At 34.2% G+C, this 20,274-nt stretch overlaps 1 protein-coding gene across 1 annotated transcript; it reads left to right on the top strand.

Moving 5' to 3' along the window:
- The first annotated feature begins 17,198 nt into the window (after positions 1-17,198).
- On the top strand, positions 17,199-19,003 carry LOC127073592 (protein kinase PINOID 2). The gene is made up of 2 exons (XM_051014767.1): positions 17,199-17,828; positions 17,982-19,003. Exons 1-2 carry the CDS (start codon positions 17,242-17,244, stop codon positions 18,850-18,852), a joined length of 1,458 nt encoding a protein of 485 aa, XP_050870724.1. The 5' UTR covers positions 17,199-17,241; the 3' UTR covers positions 18,853-19,003.
- Positions 19,004-20,274: the final 1,271 nt, after the last annotated feature.

The following is a 20,274-nucleotide window of genomic DNA, read 5'->3' as shown; positions in this document are numbered from 1 at the left end:
GAGAACAACTTAATGATGGGAAATTCATATATATCTTTTCTTTTCATTTTAAAATTCGTAATCTATTGTAATGGAGACAACCAATTGATTGGAACACTTTTCTAATTGATTGGCAGGTCATAAAATTCTTTTAAAATGATATCCTTTTTTAGCCAACCTCTAGCCTATAAATAGATGTCCCTTCCCTCATTTCAAATCATCCAGAACCGAGTTTCATTTCATACCTCTCTCTCTCTCTCTCTCTCTCTCTCTCTCTCTCTCTCTCTCTCTCTCTCTCTCTCTCTCTCTCTATATATATATATATATATATATATATATATATATATATATATATATATATATATATATATATATATATATATATATATATATATATATATATATATATATATATATATATATATATATATATATATATATATATATATATCCCTTTCTCTCTCAAGAAGAGTTGGCAAATATGAAGAAAACCAACCCACGAACCTACGTGAAATTAATGATGAGCACCAGGGGAAGTTCGACTGATAAATGCTAAAGTTATTCGACTATCTCTGGAGGAAACACTAAACCTAAGAATGTCGATGGGGTTCTTCAGCAATCGAAAGACAAACATTCAGACGCTGATCTATTTGAAGCACTTGAAAATAACTTCATTCATGGCTATGGCATCAAGTCCATACTGAAAAAACACGACGCTCCAAATGCCCCCAGCGATGTTATCAACTTTGTGGTAGCGTTTGAGCCTCTACTCGACCAGATCTTTGTTGATTTCTAAAGGAAACATGAACTGAAAAAAATATGATGCCTAAGGTAGACACCAGGTCAAAAGAATGGAACTTGGATAATGAGTCTGACGATTGAGCCAAACAATTAGAAGATGATCTTTGCCAAGAAGATGAAGTTGTGGTTGCCTTGGATGTAAAAATTCTCAAATAGAAGAAAGAAGTTGAAGCATTGCAGTTAAAGGTGTAAGAGGATGAAGATGAAAAGAAGGAAATTCAGAAGGTTAGTCAACAACAAATAGATGCAGAGTCCCTGGTTGGAACCCAATATCTAGAGAATGTAAATACTCTGGATGTTAAGATTGAAGGTTTTGCCTCTACAATTTCACAAGTTGATTGTTGATTGTCTGCAACAAATATCCAATATGACAGGATCAAAGCCTCTTTCCCTTTCTAGTACTTGCATTTTTATCATTTCTAATAATATTTTTATGCCGTTTGAATGATATTTTGGGTTTTGTAAACTTTTAAATATGCCCTTTGTGGCATTTCGACATTTTGGCCAATATTTTTAGCATTTTTAATTTTGAATTAATATGTATATTCTACTTTAATATGGATTTACTGCAATGTAGGCCTATACTGCTTTAAATATTTTCCATTTATTTGCAGGATTCGACCTTCAGAGGTCAATTCTTCGACCTCATATGCATTATTTGTGAATGCTTGCAGGATTCTAAATGGTCTTTCCTAATTAGGGGACCACTTACCCAAAGTTCTCTCCTTTTTATCTATGGGCAAGATGAATTTTTAGACTAAGTCTCCCAACATGAAAGTTTTTTATTTCAATTTCTTATTATACGCCTTAGATACTCTTTCTTTTTGTATCATTAAGACATCTAAAGCAGTTAATCTTTCATCGTCCAAGTCACTTGATTTATCCAGTATCATACCCCAATAATACTCAGTTGGAAGATTGCCTTTAAACTCTAACTGACTGCAAATGTACCTCCAAAGGGAGTACTGCATCGTGACCATATGCAAGTCGAAATGGTGTGGAATTCATCACTCCTTTTGGCCAACGTGCTTCTTATTTTAAACCAATCACAATCTTGTTAGCCAATTCAACCTAACCATTAGCTTGGGCATAATAGGGTGTCAAATTTAGTAATTTAAACCCCATCTCTAAGGCGAATTCTATTATCTTGCAACCTGTGAACACTGAGCCTTGACCAGTGGTAATAGTCTCACGTATTCCAATATATATATATATATATATATATATATATATATATATATATATATATATATATATATATATATATATATATATATATATGTATGTATGTATGTATGATTTTGGATGAAATTAATTACTTCGTCCTGGTCGACATTAGGAAAAGGGATGACTTCTATCCACTTAGTGAAATAATCTATCCCCACCAAGATGTATATATGACCTTGATGACAGTCCGTCATTACATAATTTCAGTCGAAGAAATAGATCAAAACAAGTCGCAGAGGAGCAAAAATGAAGAAGAAAGACCAAAGAATGGGAAAAAATAGCTAAGTGTGAAGAAATTCGACTTAGTGAAAAATTAGGTGAAAAGGGGAGCAAAATCATGCAGCCACTAGAATAATCATGCACATCATTGTGATGCATCACGCATGCAATAGGGACCTAAAGGCTACATCGTGCGTCCGATGCAAATCATCACATGCGCGATGGCTCCATTTTTTGGGATTTTCTAACGCATTCTGGTCCATTCTGAAGACTATTAAAGGGGATTTTCTGCACTTTCTCAAGGGTGGCAAATTTTGGCATAGAGAGTACGATTTTGCAGCATTAGAAAGTGGTTTTTTAAGAGCATTTTAAGCCATTAGAGGACAATACTTCAAGGGATATTATATGATATTCTGTTCAATTGGTTTTGGTATTGTACTTTGAATTATGAGTAGCTAAACTCCTCTATGTTAGGTTGTTTTATGATGAACTTATTTCAATATTGTTAGGTAATATGTTGATTTGACTTTACATAATGCTTTGATATATAATTCTATTCAATTATTTCTTATTCGTAATGATTTTTATGAGATACTCTTTTAATCTGATTTTGGACATATAAGGAATACTGACCATTAGTCTATATGTTGGATCTTGAGCAATTGTCATGCTTACACTGGTCAACAAGGAATAGGAAACCTCGAGTAGTGGCTAGTAAATTAATGCTCTATTGCATCGCCTAATTCTGCTTACGCTAGTCGACTAGGGATATGAAGCTCTGAGTAGTGATTAGTGAGTTATATCGCAAGGGACTGGTTATATCGATTTTGTTATTTCTCTATGGGATTACAGTGATGAGATTATTCATGTAAGGCATCAAACATCAACAATAGATAAATATGGAATTTGTTACATAGCCTAACCGCTTTCATAAGTTTGTCTTAACTCTTTGTTATTTTCGCTTTGAAATCTGAATCCCACCTCATTCACTATTTGCTACGCATGGCACACTTTTTGTCTTGTTAAAAAGCAGTCCATGTGGATTCAATATTTTATTATTGTGACACTATCAATACACTTGCCGAGAAGTTATCAAGTTTATGTCGCTGTTTTACGGGGACTGTTGATAATTTCAACAAGGCAACGCTTGTGCAACGTTTAATTTTGTTTTTTGGGGTGTTCAGTTGTAAAGGTTTTTTTGTAATTAGTTATTTTTGTTTCTTCTTAAATTTTATTTCCTATTCTTTCTCTTTTTATTTTTGTTTTAAAAAAATGATCTAGTGCAGTGCTACTAAGGTATTCTTTTTTTTTGTGTAGGTCAGGTCAAGACAGTCATAGAAGATGACCTTTATGCTACCTTGGCAAAATTTGAAGCTTATTCAAAAGAGCTTGCAGCAAAAACACTCATTTTGGAAAATGCTAGAAATTATTCAGAGCCAGAACCTTACATCAATGTTGATCATTCATGGGAAGAGGATCCATCATCTCAACTTGAAGAAACCCTGACTTTATTTATAAAGATGACTCAACTCAATTTCAAGAAAATCAACAGGCATCAAGAAACCGTGTGAAGCAACATGAATACATCCTTAGAGATGCAACTTAGTCAAGTATCTAGCCCATTAGCATTAAAATTAAGATCTAGTGGGTATTTCATGAAAATATGTTAAATAGTCCAAGAGATAAGGAAATTGAAAGAGAAGTCAAACAAGAATGTGAGGTATTCGATGTATGAGGATTTGAAGAAACCTTGACTCAGTCCATAAAAATTACTCAAATCAATTTATACAAAATTAACAGGAAGAAAGAAACCTTGCAAAGGGACATGGAAGCATCCTTTTAGAACTTCGTTATGTAACTTAGTATAATATCTAGCCAATTAGTAATAAAACTGGGCTCTAATAGGGAGTTCGATGGGAAAATTTTAGATAGTCCTAGAGATAAGGAAATTGAAAGAGAATTCAAATAGGGATGTGAGGTAGTCAATGAAGGAGGAATTGAAAAAGAGATAGAAGAATAAAAGTTTACACCATCTGATAAAGAAATAGAAACAATAATAGAAGAGGCAGAGGTGGAAATTATATGTGGGAAAAGAATAAGAATGTACTATGAAGATTATATCATTTTGGATGAAGCTCCAAATTCAATAATTTGTTTAGATGTAGATGTCCAACTACAAGATATTCAACAAAAGAATAGTCCTACATATAACAACAAGGCCGATAAAAGAGGAGAAATAAATGAAGTATTAGATGGAATTTATGTCTTGTTCAATACTATAAAGCTGAAGAGAATATGGAGAGAAAAACCTTTAATTCCTAAAAGTGATGGAATTCCTACCAAACAAAAGGAAGAAGAATGATGATGTATTTTTTGTGTCATATAGGCCCCCCTAACACAAAATTTAAAAGGTCATGATTAGGACCTTAAATAAGCGATTAATGGGAGGCAACCAATTAGATAAGTTTTTATTTCATTTTCAAAATTTTAAATTTAGTTTATTTCAATTAAATGTTTCTGTTTTGTAGCATGTCACATTTAGGAGCAGTAGGATAAAGACTTAAGAAAGGGATTGAAAGAAGAAAGCGGGACTAAAAACTCTCTCTAATCCTATTATTATTTTTATTTTCTAATCTCTTTGAACTTTCTAGTGTTGTTGTTGTTGTTTTAGGCAATGGGTCCAAAGTGAAGTCGCTCCTCTCGAGCATTATCATCAATCAAGACTTCAACAAAACCATGAAAGACATGCAATTCTTTTTCCGCTCCAATGACATGTTAATTTGGAGTATTCTGAATTTGTATTAATTTTCGGGATTCCCTTTTACATCCAATAAGTCAATCTAGAGTAGTAACTACAATACTTGATTCCCCTTTGTACTAATAAATTTATGAATGTCTTTAATGAACAAGTTTGTAGTTGTGTTTTTTTCCTTCAAATTTACAAGTTTATCACTCTAGCAATGAACAAATGATCCAAAAGGAACTTGATCATCAAGAAAGCAACTTACAACTTAAAGTCAAAGGATGGGAAAAGAATCAAAGAACTTGTACTTAACCTTCAGATACTTCAACTAGTGAGGTTTGGGCCAAATAAATTCCATTATTCACTATTCTTTCTTATTGAGTGTATCCATGCATTATTGTTTTATCTGTTTTGAACTATTTCTGATTAAATTTGTTTTGATTGATTAACACACACTGATGCAGTTATTTGTTTATAACTTTGAGCATGTTTAAACCACCCTGTAATAATAGGTATATCCTTTGCTAAACACTTTGAGCTTAGTCTTTCTTTTGGTGATTTTGCCTTAATATTTAGTCGTATGACTTGAAAGATCTTATATTTTCACCCTCTCTTTGGAGTTAGGTAGAAGTGTATTTCTTAAATTGTAGGAAAAATATTAAGTTTGGGGTTGCTCTTGGAAGTGAGCAAAGTTTTAAGTTTGGGGTTGGGGTACTAGAAAAAATTGGTCAAAATTCAAAAATTATGAGAAAATAAGAAGTGGAAAAAGACACTTCTTAAAAAAAAAAGAATGTTAAGCATAATAAGGACCACAGTCGAAAAATATCTAGTACCATCAAGAAGGAATAAAATGGGTATGATGATAGAAGGAGAGCTAGCACCTAACTCCAAGGGTTTAAACTTACTTTCCCAAAAATATCCTACCCGAACATAAGCCAAGATACAACTTTAAAAGTCCTCAAATGTGTGTGTTTTGATTTCTTTAATGAATTATATTACAACATGATCAAGCTAAGCATAAACGATTTTACATGTTGATTGAGAGATGACCTTATCCATTGAGTGAGTCAAAGTAAGATAAGAGACAGGTTGAGTACTCGTCAAAGTTTGAAGACGTTTTCAGAATTTTCCGAATAGAAGTTGGAAGCTAGAACGGTGGTCAGGTAAATAAAAAAACTATTCGGTGATGTTCAATTGTTATTGTACAACTTATTTTATGTTGAAATGTGCAATTGCTGACGAGTTACTTGGGGACAAACACCAATTCAAGTTTGGGTTTGTGATGACAGTCTGTCATTGCATAAATTCGGCCAAAGAAATAGATCAAAACAAGTCAAGGAGGCGCAAAAATGAAGAAGAAATACCAAAGAATGAGGAAAAAAATAGCTAAGTGTGAAGAAATTGGACTTAGTGAAAATTCAGGTGAAAAGGAAGCAAAAGCGTGCAACCACTGGAATAATCACGTGCAATATCATGTGACATAAAGGTTGTATCGTGCACACAATGCAGGTCAGCAAGCGCGCGATGACTCATTTTTCTGGGCTTTTCTGACACGTGCTGGTCCATTCTGAAAGCTATAAAAGAGGATTTTATGCACTTTCTCAAGGGTAACGAATTTTGGCATATATAGTACAATTTTGCAGCATCATAAGTGGTTTTTCATAGAATTTGGAGCCATTGGAGGCCAATACTTCAAGGGATCTTATATGATATTCTCTTCAATTATTTTTGTTGTTGTATTTTGAATTATGAGTAGCTAAACTTCTATAGGTTAGTTTGTATTATGATGAACTTATTTCAATATTGTTGGCCAATATGTTGATTTGACTTTACATGAATGTTTCTATATATAATTTTATTCAATTTTTTCTCGTTCGTAATGCTTTTTATGTGAAATAGTCTTTTAATCTGATTTTTGGCACATAGGGAATACTAACCATTAGTTTATGTGTTGGATCTAGGGTAATTGTCACTACGCTGATTGACTAGGAATAGGATACCTCGAGTAGTTGTTAGTTAATTTGCGTTATGTTGCATCGCCTAATCCTGCTTACGCTAGTGGACTAGGGATATGAAGCTCCGAGAAGTGATTAGTGAGCTATATCGCAAGGGATTTGTTATAGCAGTTTTATTAATTAGCCATGGGATTATAATGATGAAATTATTCATGTAAGTCATCAAACATCAACAATAGAGAAATAGGGGATTCGTTACACAACCTGACCGCTTTCATAATTATGTCTTAACTTTTTGTTATTTTTACTTTGAAATCTAAACCCCCCCCCCCCCCCCCACACACACACACACACACATTTACTATTTTCTACTTTTGTCTTATTAAAAAGTAGTCCTTGTGGATTCAATATTTTATTACTGTGACATTATCGATACACTTGTCGAGAAGTCATAATCCCTTTCAATGATTAGGGCTTAATTTTGCCTATTATGTCTGAGTCACATCCTCTAAAAGGTCATGGATTAATTATTGAGTATAACTCACTTGCAGGTACATGTTGGATACCTGAATGCCTTTGGCATTCCTGACAACCTTTGGCAAAGTATATGCAATCTTTCAGCTTAGTTGGCCATTAAACCCCTAGTCGAAACAAAAACCATTTCATCTTATGGTCTGCTTGATGAGAGCCACATGATCCTCTATGTACCTCATATACTGCTAAATATGATTCACTTTCTCTAAGGCGCTTAAGAAGAATCCCCTCAGGGGTTTTCTTAAACAACTCGTTCCCCATAATAACATAACTCAGGGCCCTATACTTGATCTTTCAATCAGTCACTCTTGTTGAACTTCCAAAGTGTTCGGCAATGGGTTTTTGCCAATCATTGTCTGACATTAGGTCAATGGCCAAAATTTTGAAGGCTTCAAATTTTAAAAAAACTCAAAAAACTATAGACATAGATTTAGATTTAACATTCACATGAGTATCAAATATTAATGCTTCATATTTTTTTGATAGGCTGAGAGATCTCGATTAAACAATACGGTAAAACTCTCGACGGAAGTTTAGACATGAACTCTGTTGTGAGCAATATGTGATGCTATTGATGAATGTTTTGTTTGTGCATAACTCATTGATAAATTACATATTTGATCATTGGATGAAATTCAATCCTAATAAGTTCTCACCTCTCTGAAGCTTTATTTTTCAATCATCCGTTTTAGATAGTGTAACTTTAAAATAAAACCTGCAAACCAAGCTTAAAATCTTAGTGATTGTTGAACGACATTGATATCATACTAATCTCTGTGGAGACTATAAACAAATACTTACCCGTGATAGCATTCATACTACAATCAACAATATGGTATATAGAGACGTGGTCAGAACGTTTCAGTAAGGAGTTAGCAATGATAAAGTACATCATCAATTTTTCTTTGATGCACTTATATTATTTTTTCAATTGTCTAACCATTAACTCTGAATCACCTTTTATTTCGACATCTCTTGCCCCCAAGTCCAATAAAATCTAGAGCTCTGTTATCAAGGTTTCATACTCAGACTCATTGTTTGAACAAAGATCTTAGATTCTAAACTTGAGCTTGGTCAATATGTCCTCTGGAAAAATTCTAAACACTCAAACTCCAGTTCCATCTTTATGCCTAGAATCGTTGAAGTATAATTTCAAAGGCCTAGTCTCGACATAACTTTCTAGTACTTCGACCACTGAGTGGTCAATAATGGAGTATGCGCCAACTGGCCTTTTATTGCTTTCAAAGGATAATAAGTTAGTAATATTCAGTGAGTGTTAAAGCCCACTTTCCTATTAGACTATGAAATATAGGTTTCGACAATGTGTGCTTGATCACATCAAAATGAGAATACACATAAACATCAATAAGCTTTATATAATCCTTAAGTTTTGTACATGAAAAGTATAAATATAGATATAACTTTTCTATTGTATTACACCTAGTTTCTGCATCAATCAGGATTTGACTAAGGTAATAAATGGCTCTTTTGACGCCATTTTCATCCTCTTGGGCTAACATACTTCCTATGGTCAAATCCGATGCAGCGATGTACAATTTCATATTCTTATTTCTACTTGGAGATAACAAGATATGAGCCTTCATCAGATAGTCCTTGATTTTGTCAAAAGCCTCTTGCTGCCCGCTCCCATATCTGAAGTCATTTTCTTTCTAGGGTCGAAGTAATGGCGAGAAAATATGGCAACCCTTTGGTGCAAAGTCGAAGGGACCACACTTATTCCAAAGATCCATTCAACTCCGAGCAACAAGTTGTTGTTTGCATTAGACGCAATTACCATAAATAATTTCATCCTAGTCGCAAAGCCAACTGAGAGTTCAACCTGGATCACCCTTAAGATTTGATTGGTCTTGCTTTCAAAATTTGAGAGTGTGATTGCAACTTCTATTATATGTATTTTGTATGATGTCAAAACTAGGATACTTTAGTGTTAATGTATATTGGACGGTATCCTCTGATTCTCTATGTGCATCTTAGCATTAGGAAGCATAAAAGTATTTGGAAACAATGTGAAAAAGGTCTCATGCATCAAACATGCATGAAAAAACAATTTGTGTGGAAAATAACATTACAGGTCGACACATGCAACTACAGGTCGACCTATGGAAAAAATTTCCTAGCTATAGGATGACACATATGTTGTTGTTTTAAAGCCTGTAGCCTCTATCTCATGTTCCAAATCTTCAGGTCGACACATAGAGAGCGCATAACAGTCATAGGTCGACACATGACTTTAAACAGTTCGACCTATGCATCGAACAAGTTGAAATATAACCTTTATAGTGTTTTGGAGGCGCTAGAGTCGAGAACAACCTTCGGGTTTATGGGATTTGATTTCTCATCTCTTGTATACATACATTTGCAAAGTAAGATTTATTACATTAATATCTCAATTCCAATTCGAATTGAGGGCATATGTACCTATAGCGAGGTTGATTAGAGAACTGCCTAAACAAATCCTTGTGTATTATCTCTCTCTCTCTCTCTCTCTCTCTATATATATATATATATATATATATATATATATATATATATATATATATATATATATATATATTCGGTTCATAAATTGTCGATTACTTTGATCTCTTGATTAACATTGTTTGGATAATAATTTTTGAATTATTATAAAATTTGTGTTGTTGTAGTAATCACACACCTTTTGGTAGTGATTGTATTTCTCAAAACTACAAACATTATACTAACATCCAAACTTTGTTAATCGTACACAAAATATTCGACAAATTGTTTCAACTAGTTTTTTGTATGTTGTTATCATTGGAGATATACCGTTACTATAATAGAGTATTCAATTTAGTGTTTGAAGTGTTGACTAATCAACTTGTGTATTATTATCATACCATTGGCACTCTTACGCATATCCGGGATTTTCAATAGTAGGGTTGGTTAGACGATTTTGAATCTGGGAATATTTGAAACTTGCTTCCGCATCATAAACATTTCTAAATCAAATTTTCGAATAAAATTTTAACTTGGGATTTATTCACCCCTCTCTAGATCTAGGTCTATCGTCTAACAGAGAGGACCATGTTGTGAGGTCGAAAGTTTGCATCTGTTTGCCCCATCTTCTTAAACAATGAATGCAACATTAAGTTGACAGCCGCTCCCCCATCAATGAAGACCTCGTTGACAACCATATTATCTACCTATTCTCTTATGAACAAAGGTTTGAGATGATATATCATCTCAGCGTCTAACTTCTCAAAAATGGTTTATTGTTCCTTGGTAACACCATTATTCATGACATAATAACATAACAACTTATGATTTTCTGCTTCATCTTGTATGTAATCCTTCTCTGTCTCTGACACTTCTGATACACGGTCATATTTTTTCGGGAGAACTAAGACTATTTTATAATTTATCAGAAGATCATCTCCAGATTTTGTGTCGATATTATCCTCTATATCTCATCATCTGGATGAGGAGTATATTCAGGAGTTTTCTCCTCTGGTTAAGTGGTGTACTCAGGAGTTTTCTCCCTTGTGGTAGCATTACCCTTTCCCAAAGGAGAAATCCTCAAGGATAGTATGTGGTTGGCTATTTCTTTGTCTTCATCACTCAGTTTCCTTGTGTAAGGTTTCTTCAGAGTGTTCGACCCAACCATATTATATTTCTCCGTAGGGGTTTCACGATTCATCGTAAAGGATTCACGCTCATCCTTCTTCTTTCTTTGGCGACACCTCCATTGCATCTGTGTTATAGGGTTATTTCCCTTGTAGTTCTGAGGGATGTGTGACTGACCCGTCGAAACATTAGGATTCTTATGGTTTGGAAACCCTACTTTTGTGTTAACCACTTTCCATTTCAACAGATTTGCCCCCCTATGGTTCAAAGGTTGTACCCATTTTCCCTATGGTAAATTTTTAGTAGGGAGATAAGTTCTTTGGTGAGGCTGCCAAAACTGCCTTTGATATTCTTTATTTCTACGAGGAACACCCCATTTGTCAAGAATGAACCTAGCAGTCAAATTTCCTCCCTTTCTCTTCCTAGGATCCTGCATTTTGGTGTCTTCAAGCTTTTTTTGCTACCTCCTCATCGAAAATAACGCTACACCTGAGGCATAACATCGTTTTGGAGTCACTTAAATTGTAGTGCTCCAAGAAGTCAATCGGTCCCTCTTCTGCCTGAGGGAACACCAGTTGCATGTTTGCGCCAACAAGTGTAGGAACTTTCTCAGCTTTCTCTAAATCCATGTCGAAACCATCAATAGCTTCCAACATGAGGATCTTGACAAGTTCAACATAATGAGCTTCTTCAGTGTGAAGTGGACCAACATCCACTTGCATTGACGCTTTTAGCTTCTCGCCAAATTACAATATTTCTTCTTCCAATGCCTTATGCATCAAATCCCTGAAAAGCACAGATTGAGAAGTTTTTTGACCCAAAACATTATGGTACTTACAAAAACCTCTCTTTTTTCTTTGTTATAATGGGGGAGTTTTCAGTCTCAAAGGCACTATAATCTTCCCATTAGTAACTAATAAATCAAAAATTTCGTCACACTTAGTTATATCAAAGGTATATGTTTTGTGAAGAATTTATCATTCTTGTTGGGTTCAACATGATTCTTCCTATTAGAAGGCTTCAACAATTTACATACGTAAGGAGGTTCTGGCTTAAGTTCAGTAACATTAACCTCACTCTCTTCGAAATACTCGTCGCCTAAATTTGAGAGATATTCATCTGTCTTTACATTTGCGACCTTTTATTTTTTATGATACTTATTCATTCTGACATTTTCATCTTTCAATCGTTTGACCTGACGAACCCTATCTGCCAATTGTGTCATGTCCTTAAGGTATTGAGTGTCTAGTGTCTTTCTAATAGAATAATCTACGCCACCTACAACCATTTTGACTAACTCGTGTTCAGGGACTTGTGTAAAGCACCTTTCTTTAAGAATTTTGATTATGTTCAAATAATCGTCAATCGACTCATGAACTTTTCATCTAACACTAGCCAAATCTATAAGGCTTATCTTCGACTGGCCCATGTAAGTTCATGGAACAGTCTCTCCAATTGAATCGAAGTTTGCACGAAGTGTAAAGGGAATATGGTGAACCAAGTGAAGGAATTTTTCATTATAAAAATTGGAAAAAATTAATTTTTAAATTCTCATTGTTTACTATGTCTCCAGCATCAGTTTGATACCTAGCGACATGTTCGATCGTAGATTAACTGGTGTCACCAGCGAACTTGGTGAACTTAGGGATTTTCCAACCCCTAGGGAGCTCAGTTTTTTGAATGTATTATGTCAAAGGGGATATAACATTGGGTCTATGGAGTCCCACATTAAGGTCATTCTGAGCCAAAATTTGTTCAACCATATTATCTATATTGTTATGTCCCCCAAAGTTGTTTTGTTGGACATGTCGAAGAACCTGGTCAGCATCTTGGTTTCTATGACCATTATAGGCCTAGGATTATGTTGACATATGTATTCTTCATCCTCTTTATTTGGGTGGGTTCTGATGGCCGAAAACCTTGATTTTGGTCTAAGTTTACTAGGGTCATCCCGTTTTTCAGGCGTTTTGACTTGCCTAACGATTTAGCCCCTAAAGCATTTCTATAGATGCAATATGTGAAACATCTCTTTAACCACGATCCTTACATTCTAACCTTTGAAAGATTTAGCCAGACATGGTAATACAAACAAATACAACGATATTGAACATGATGAAAAGTTGTTTAGAATATAAGGCGTGAAGAACAAGTAAAGCGTGTAAAACAATTAAAATGAGCAATAAAGATAATGGTGAGAAAATTAAATAAAGTAAAGCATGACAAGGAATTAAATAAAGTAAAGCATGACAAGGAATTAAATAAAGTAAAGTATGGCAAGGAATTAAATAAAGTAAAGCATGACAAGGAATTAAATAAAGTAAAGCATGACAAGGAAAATAAAAAGCGATTAAATTAGAACCTGCTCTAAACGGAGACTTTAAATCTGGTACAAGGAAGTAAATAAACCTTTGACTTTGAAAATAAAGACGACAGCAAAATCAAAGTGCTCCAACTCAATTTCACTAAGGTGCGATAACCCCTCGATGTGACGGATTACCGCTTTTACAGATGATATTATAGTCTTAGTGTTGTAGACTAAGTTGGATGATTTGGAAATGAACTAGAACGACCTATTTATAGAGGAACTCAACAGCATGCAAAGACCAGGATGCCCTTCAACTTCTCTTTAGTGGGAATGTGAAATGCAAAGGTGGCGCCCGCCACCCCTCCATGGCGCCCGCAATGTGAGTAAATGGGGAAGTTCATGGGATCGTGGCAGTTTCCTCCTGGTTGAGGGTTGATGTGTCATGGCTTCTCCTATAGCGGCCTCCATGCAGAACGCCATGAGTACAATTATCGCCGAAAACCCTAATTTTATGGTCTTTTTGCTTCGTTTCTTCTAAAAAGGTCCTGAAAGAGCTAAATACCTGAAAACAACACAAAAGAAAGCATAGCACAAGCAAAATGATAATAAAGACCTAAAAAATATGTGAAATCCGAGTCAAAAACGCGGTGTGATTCAGTGTGATCATTGGTCGAGCCTGAACTTGAGGTGTGCCGAAAAAATAGGCTATTTGACTCATTTGATTAGCCAATAACTTATAGGTTTGGTTTGTATTTATAATCAAAGGATTAAATATAGTTCCCATTTGCTGGGTCAAAGTATTAACCATTTCTAAGTTGTTTTCATCAATTTGTTGCCTCATAGCCATCATAAATGTTGTATTTAAAGATGGCGTAACTTGAGGGATGTAACATATCCCTCACGGTCGAACCATATTGTTTATGGTCAAAACAGAAGCTTATGGGGATTATATGATGGCCTAGTGGCAATTGCATTGTTGCTATATGTCGACATGTTAGTGTGAAGGCCAACCATCATCGACGTTGACATTCCATAAGAGTAATCCCTATTATTCATTGGCATTAAAAAACCAAACAAAGGTCTTGCAACTGCAGGGTTAGAAAGGGAATTCCCTGGCTACGGTGGGGGTGTTATCCCCTACGATGGTATTGGTTCAACCGGTGTTGACGATATCACTGAAGCAGTTGTTCTAACAGACGCTGAAATAATTGCCTCTTCAATTGTTAATCCAACTAGCTGTTCTACTATATTTTGAGGATTGTTTTGTGACTTAAGATTATCCATAGAAGGTGCGTCATTTTTAGTAAATATTTTCCACTTCTTAAACGCATACAAAATATTTAGAACAATTTATGTACACATAGCACTTTTATAAAAGAAAACTATAATATCTATAAAATATAAAAAGTTTTAGCATATGTCCCACTGGACGTGCCAATTTGTTTAGTGTAAAATTTGGTAAACAAATGCTAGTCTCTTATTGAAGATTACATACAAGATCGACTAGATAGTCCTAGGACATAATATTAAAAGTTTTCTTATAGTTTTGTGTAGAAAATTGAAGGATTTCGACTTGGTCGATATCTTGGAGAAAAAGTCATGTAAAAAGGTAGATTATTGGTAATGTAAGTGATTTCGACAATGCTACAAAGTAAACTTTGTAAAAGTAAATGTGAAGTGACAAAGAAATTAATAGAGGAATGAAAGCAAATTTGCAAAGAAAATAAAATGAAATAAAAGACTTTGCATTTGAAAAGAAATGGTGTTTCAGAAATCATACATTTTGCTCAATAAAACTCATTTCTCCCTATGCTGGGTATTTTAATTTTTTTGAATTTTTTTGAATTTTATAGTGAAATCAAAAGAACACCTTGAATCCTAATTCTAGAACTCCTATTTATACAAGTGTAACATAATTGTTTTGTAACGTTCTTCTCCTCAGCATTCGTCACATAGACTTATGCATGTTTTTCGGTTATGAAGTGTCCTCCACGTGTTCCTTTGGATAAAATTGAGAAGCAGTTACACACCAAAACAATGGTGATCAATGTGTCCCACTGACGTCGAAGTCCTGAATAAATATTGTCGTCGAAAGACTAAACGGAATATTTCTTTTCAGAAAATATTAAATCTCAATCTTTATCTCTTATTTTGAGACTTCAACTTCCTTAACTAATATAATATGTCGAAAACTTTCAACATTTTTCAAATCTTCTTATTATACTGAGATTTTTTATCTGTCGAAAATTCCAACTAACAAACCGATAATAGCTGTTGGTGAGAATGCAATGAAGTCTTTCTATAAAGAGGCTTGCTGAAAAATTGCACAAATTTTGTATTCTGGTGATAGGATTCGGATAGAGTTCCCTTTGATATTCATCGGTTGGATACTCTTGGTATTAATTTTGATGGTATATACTCAATCATTTCCAACTTATAAATCTGGTTTTCATTGTTATCATGCACCAGACTCTAGCTGTGAAATTTTATTAAAAGAACACTCACAAAAAAATATTAATTTATATCACATATTGATATAATTTTTGTATATAAGATAGTTTTACTGTTTAAAAAGAAAATAGAATAGTAAAGCTTATGGGCATATTCCTTTTGAAAATAACTTTAGAGAGAACAAAACGTAGTGGATTCGTGCCAGAGACTGAGCTCTAGCATGCCTCATTTCAAAGAACAGCACCAAAAAACCTTTTTAGTTACTATACCTTTTGGTCGTCACATTTTATACAATCCTACAAGACAACAACAACGTGAGTCTGATCCCAAAAAATGCCCCAACACCCTCTTTCCACCATTCCTTCTCTAAAAATCATAATCCAATTTGAAAAAAAATAAAATCGAATGACTAGCATAAAATCTAAAGATTCACTTACTCAATCCTAATCGTTGCCTACCATATAGAATATCAATTCTTTGAAGAATCTTAACTGTTGTTCTTTTGACATTTTTTCTAGATTGAACATGTTTTGCCTTGTAGCCTCTCATTCAGTAAAAGATTCCTTTCTTAATTTATTATTTTATTTTATACTACATTATTTGTTAGTATTATATATTATGTTAATTTTTCCGTGAACAATATAATATATGAAATTCCTCAAAACGTTGCTTTTATTGCCCAAATATGGGCTTTCACTGTTTCATTACTGTATAGTTTATACTAATTTAACCAATTAAGTTAAAATAGATAAAAGAAAAAGTAGCCATTTGTAACTTTGTTTAATTTGTTATTAACCTAGAGATATAGGTTAGGATAGGATGCTGAATGAATATTAAGAAGGAGATCAATGCCACTAACAAATTCCCATTTCTCTTAATAAGTTAATGTAAATTGATTTTTTAATGTAGCAAATCTCAACTATAACAAATCCAAGTTGATTTGAACTATGTAATTATGTTTAAAAGACTTTCAATCTTTTTTATTAAAAAATACAAAAAAAATGAGCCAAATACATGCATTTCTTTGAATAAGCTTTCACAAATCCGACACAAATTTTATTTCGAATAATTATTGTCTGTTTAATTCAGTTTTTTTTATTTGACTTTGATTTTGACTCATATGCAGTTTTATAATGCTGACTGAAACAAATTTTAATAAAAATCCTGAATGGAGAAGTTAATTTCATGTTTTTTTAATAATAATAATTCTATATTTATTTAATTATTTTAAATTAAATTTAAATTTTGCACATAAACTATAAACAAAACTTTACAAAACAAAATATTATTATCACCGTTACACGTCACGCATGTGCTAGCTACCAATGCCATCAAAAATAGCATATAAAACTACACTTCACAAACATAATGTGAAGCCCACAAAAATCTCTCACAAACTTACATGTTACCTACCACCTTCCATGGCCACCACACCTTACAGAGATGAACCTGACTACGACAGCAGCTCCTCCTCCATCACCGTACCAGAATCCACCCGGAGCTGGATGAGTAACCTCAGCTTCGGAAGCCGCCGTCGCAGAAGCTCCGTCTCCGTCTCTTCCACCACCACATACACCTCTTCAACTCTATCTTCCAACGCTAAACCTCACAAGGCAAACCAAATTGCATGGGAAGCCATGAGCCGACTCCGACTCGACAAAGGCCGAGTCGGACTCGACCACTTCCGACTCTTGAAACGGCTCGGAAGTGGCGACATAGGAAATGTGTATCTTTGTCAGATAAGAAACCCGGTGGTGGGTTTGCCGCAGTGTTCGTATGCTATGAAAGTCGTTGATAGAGAAGCACTTGCTATAAGGAAGAAGCTCCAGAGAGCGGAGATGGAGAAGGAGATTTTGCGTATGCTTGATCACCCTTTCTTGCCTACTTTGTATACCGAGTTTGATGCTTCTCATTACTCTTGTTTGGTCATGGAGTTTTGTCCTGGTGGCGATTTATATGCTTCTCGCCAACGCCAACCTGGGAAGCGCTTTTCCTTATCATCCTCTAAGTAAGCTCACAACTTTTTTCCTCTTCCATTTTTTTTAAACTGTGATTAGTTTAAGTATTATTATCGGTGTTAACATTTCAGTATTAGTGTCGTGTTTAAGGTGTCTGTGTCTTGTTTCTGGTGTCTCTGCTTGTATTAATCAATTATGAATAGGTTTTATGCAGCTGAGACACTATTGGCGCTAGAATATCTACACATGATGGGAATAGTATACAGAGATTTGAAGCCAGAGAATGTTTTAGTAAGAGAAGATGGACACATAATGCTATCAGATTTTGATCTTTCTCTGAAATGCGACGTCGTTCCAAAGCTGTTAAGAACCAAAACAAGGTTAGAACGTAGCATCAAAACTACTACAAAGAGAGCTTCAACGACACCTTCATGCATTTCACCCATGCAACCAGTTTTGTCATGTTTGTTATCATCAACAAGCAAGAAAAAGAAAACAAAAGTTGAAACAGTTATAAGAGAGAATGTTCAAGAGGAGTTTGAGGTTGATCTTGATCCTGATTTTGTAGCGGAACCAATTGAAGCAAGATCAAAATCATTCGTTGGGACGCATGAGTATTTAGCACCAGAAGTTATATTAGGACAAGGTCATGGAAGTGCAGTGGATTGGTGGACATTCGGTGTTTTTCTATACGAGATGTTATATGGTAGAACACCGTTTAAAGGTGAAAACAATGAGAAAACATTGGTTAACATTCTTAAACAGGAACTGTGTTTTCCTAGGATTACTGTGAGTAGTAATTATGAGTTTGAAGAAATGGTGAAAGTTCAAGATCTTATAAGTAAATTGTTGGTGAAGAATCCAAATAAGAGAATTGGAAGTTGTTTGGGTTCTGTTGAGATTAAAAGACATGAGTTTTTCAAAGGTGTTAATTGGGCTTTGATTAGATCAGTTAAACCTCCTGAAGTTCCCAGTGATAAGAACAAGATTAGGAATAGGGTTATGGTGCCTAAATTAAGCAAGAAAGATAGAGATCAACCATTTCAACCTAATCATCGATTTGATTACTTTTAAATGTATGTTTATGTTTGTGTTTAACAAAAGTTACACATTAGAGTTTCAATAAAATAATTATAGTATCAATGTGATTACAATAGTTTAGGAAATTATGAAGTTTTATGTATGATGAGATAGGTACTATGCATTGAACTTGGTTATTTGGTCATTATTATAATATTGATTATTGTTAGTATATGATAACTATGGTAGTTGAGGATTTGTAGGTGTAAAAAAAGTAGGATTCCATAATTGTACTAATGTGATTCTCATGAAAGGTTACAAAGTCATGTGATGATAATAATTAGAGTTGTGAATATTGATGAGAAAATTGAATGGAAAAAAATCACCTTTATTTTAACAATAGTACTTTATAGTAACATTGTATGCTTTTTAATTTTATCTGCGCATTCACATGTCCTTTTCACCGAATGAAGAAAAGAAAGAAAAAGGAACTGTCTTCTATGGGCTCTTTCTTGTCATCTTTTTTTCCATGAATTGTTGTTAATAATAATAACGGTGATTATTATTATCCATTAAGAAAAGATTGAGGTTATTAGATTTAGGAAAGTGTTGGTAACAGTAATGATGAGGTGAGAGTGGGAAGAAAAGGGGTGTAGAGAGTGTGGACCATTTTGAATAGAGTGAAAAAAATGGGTGTAATAATTGAAATGTTAAGATAGTAAAGAAAAGGAAACTAATGAAATTCTCAAGAGGAATCATTTTCTTACCTAAAATATTACTATGAATCAGTGCTTTATGAATGACACTTCAAAATCTCTTCTCCATAACAGCTCAAATAACAATGAACATTCATTAGGCTTCCTGTTTCGGGATTCTTTAGCTCTTTGTGCCTGCCTGCTTGTCAAGACAAAGGGGCCATTTTCCCGTTTTCCAATAAATGTTTCATCTTCACATCATGGTGATCACAACAGAACATTGTGCAATAAACTAGCAAGTACATGTTCTATTACATGATTCATTGAACATGTTGCTGAAAATGACTCATGGACACTATAAAATGAGGTAGAGCATCTACACTAGACACCTTTACCACAGTCATGGGTGTAACACCCAATATTGAAGGAGTGGGGGAGTAGTTGTAACATCCGAAGCTGAAGAGGGCGGGGAGTGACCGTCCGAATTCACATCGAATTGAGAGGATTCTGAGACTATGCACGTATCGGGGACTGCATGGTTGAAAGAATGATTATAAGGATTGATTGATACTACTTATACTAGCAAGATGCATATTCTTTTTAGTTGCACAATAAATAAGAGTCTCATAGTTAAACGAGTTTGATTTAGAGTAGTATTTAGATGAATGACATTCAAAGAAGTTTTTTGAAAAACGTGTGAGTGAGGACAAAGCATGCTGAAAAAATCTGTGTTGGTTTGTGGAATCAATCGATAATTCTGAAAACAGTTTGAGATGTTACA

This window comes from Lathyrus oleraceus, chromosome 4 (assembly GCF_024323335.1).
Source record: "Lathyrus oleraceus cultivar Zhongwan6 chromosome 4, CAAS_Psat_ZW6_1.0, whole genome shotgun sequence".
NCBI classification, from domain to species: Eukaryota; Viridiplantae; Streptophyta; class Magnoliopsida; order Fabales; family Fabaceae; genus Lathyrus; species Lathyrus oleraceus.
This window is presented reverse-complemented; position numbering and strand designations above follow the sequence as displayed.

Excerpts from the sequence above, each read along its gene's own strand:
- LOC127073592 (XM_051014767.1), top strand. The coding sequence starts at position 17,242 with ATGGCCACCACACCTTACAGAGATGAACCTGACTACGACAGCAGCTCC. Across the intron at positions 17,829-17,981 it reads TTTTCCTTATCATCCTCTAA|GTTTTATGCAGCTGAGACAC; the intron begins GTAAGCTCACAA and ends AATTATGAATAG.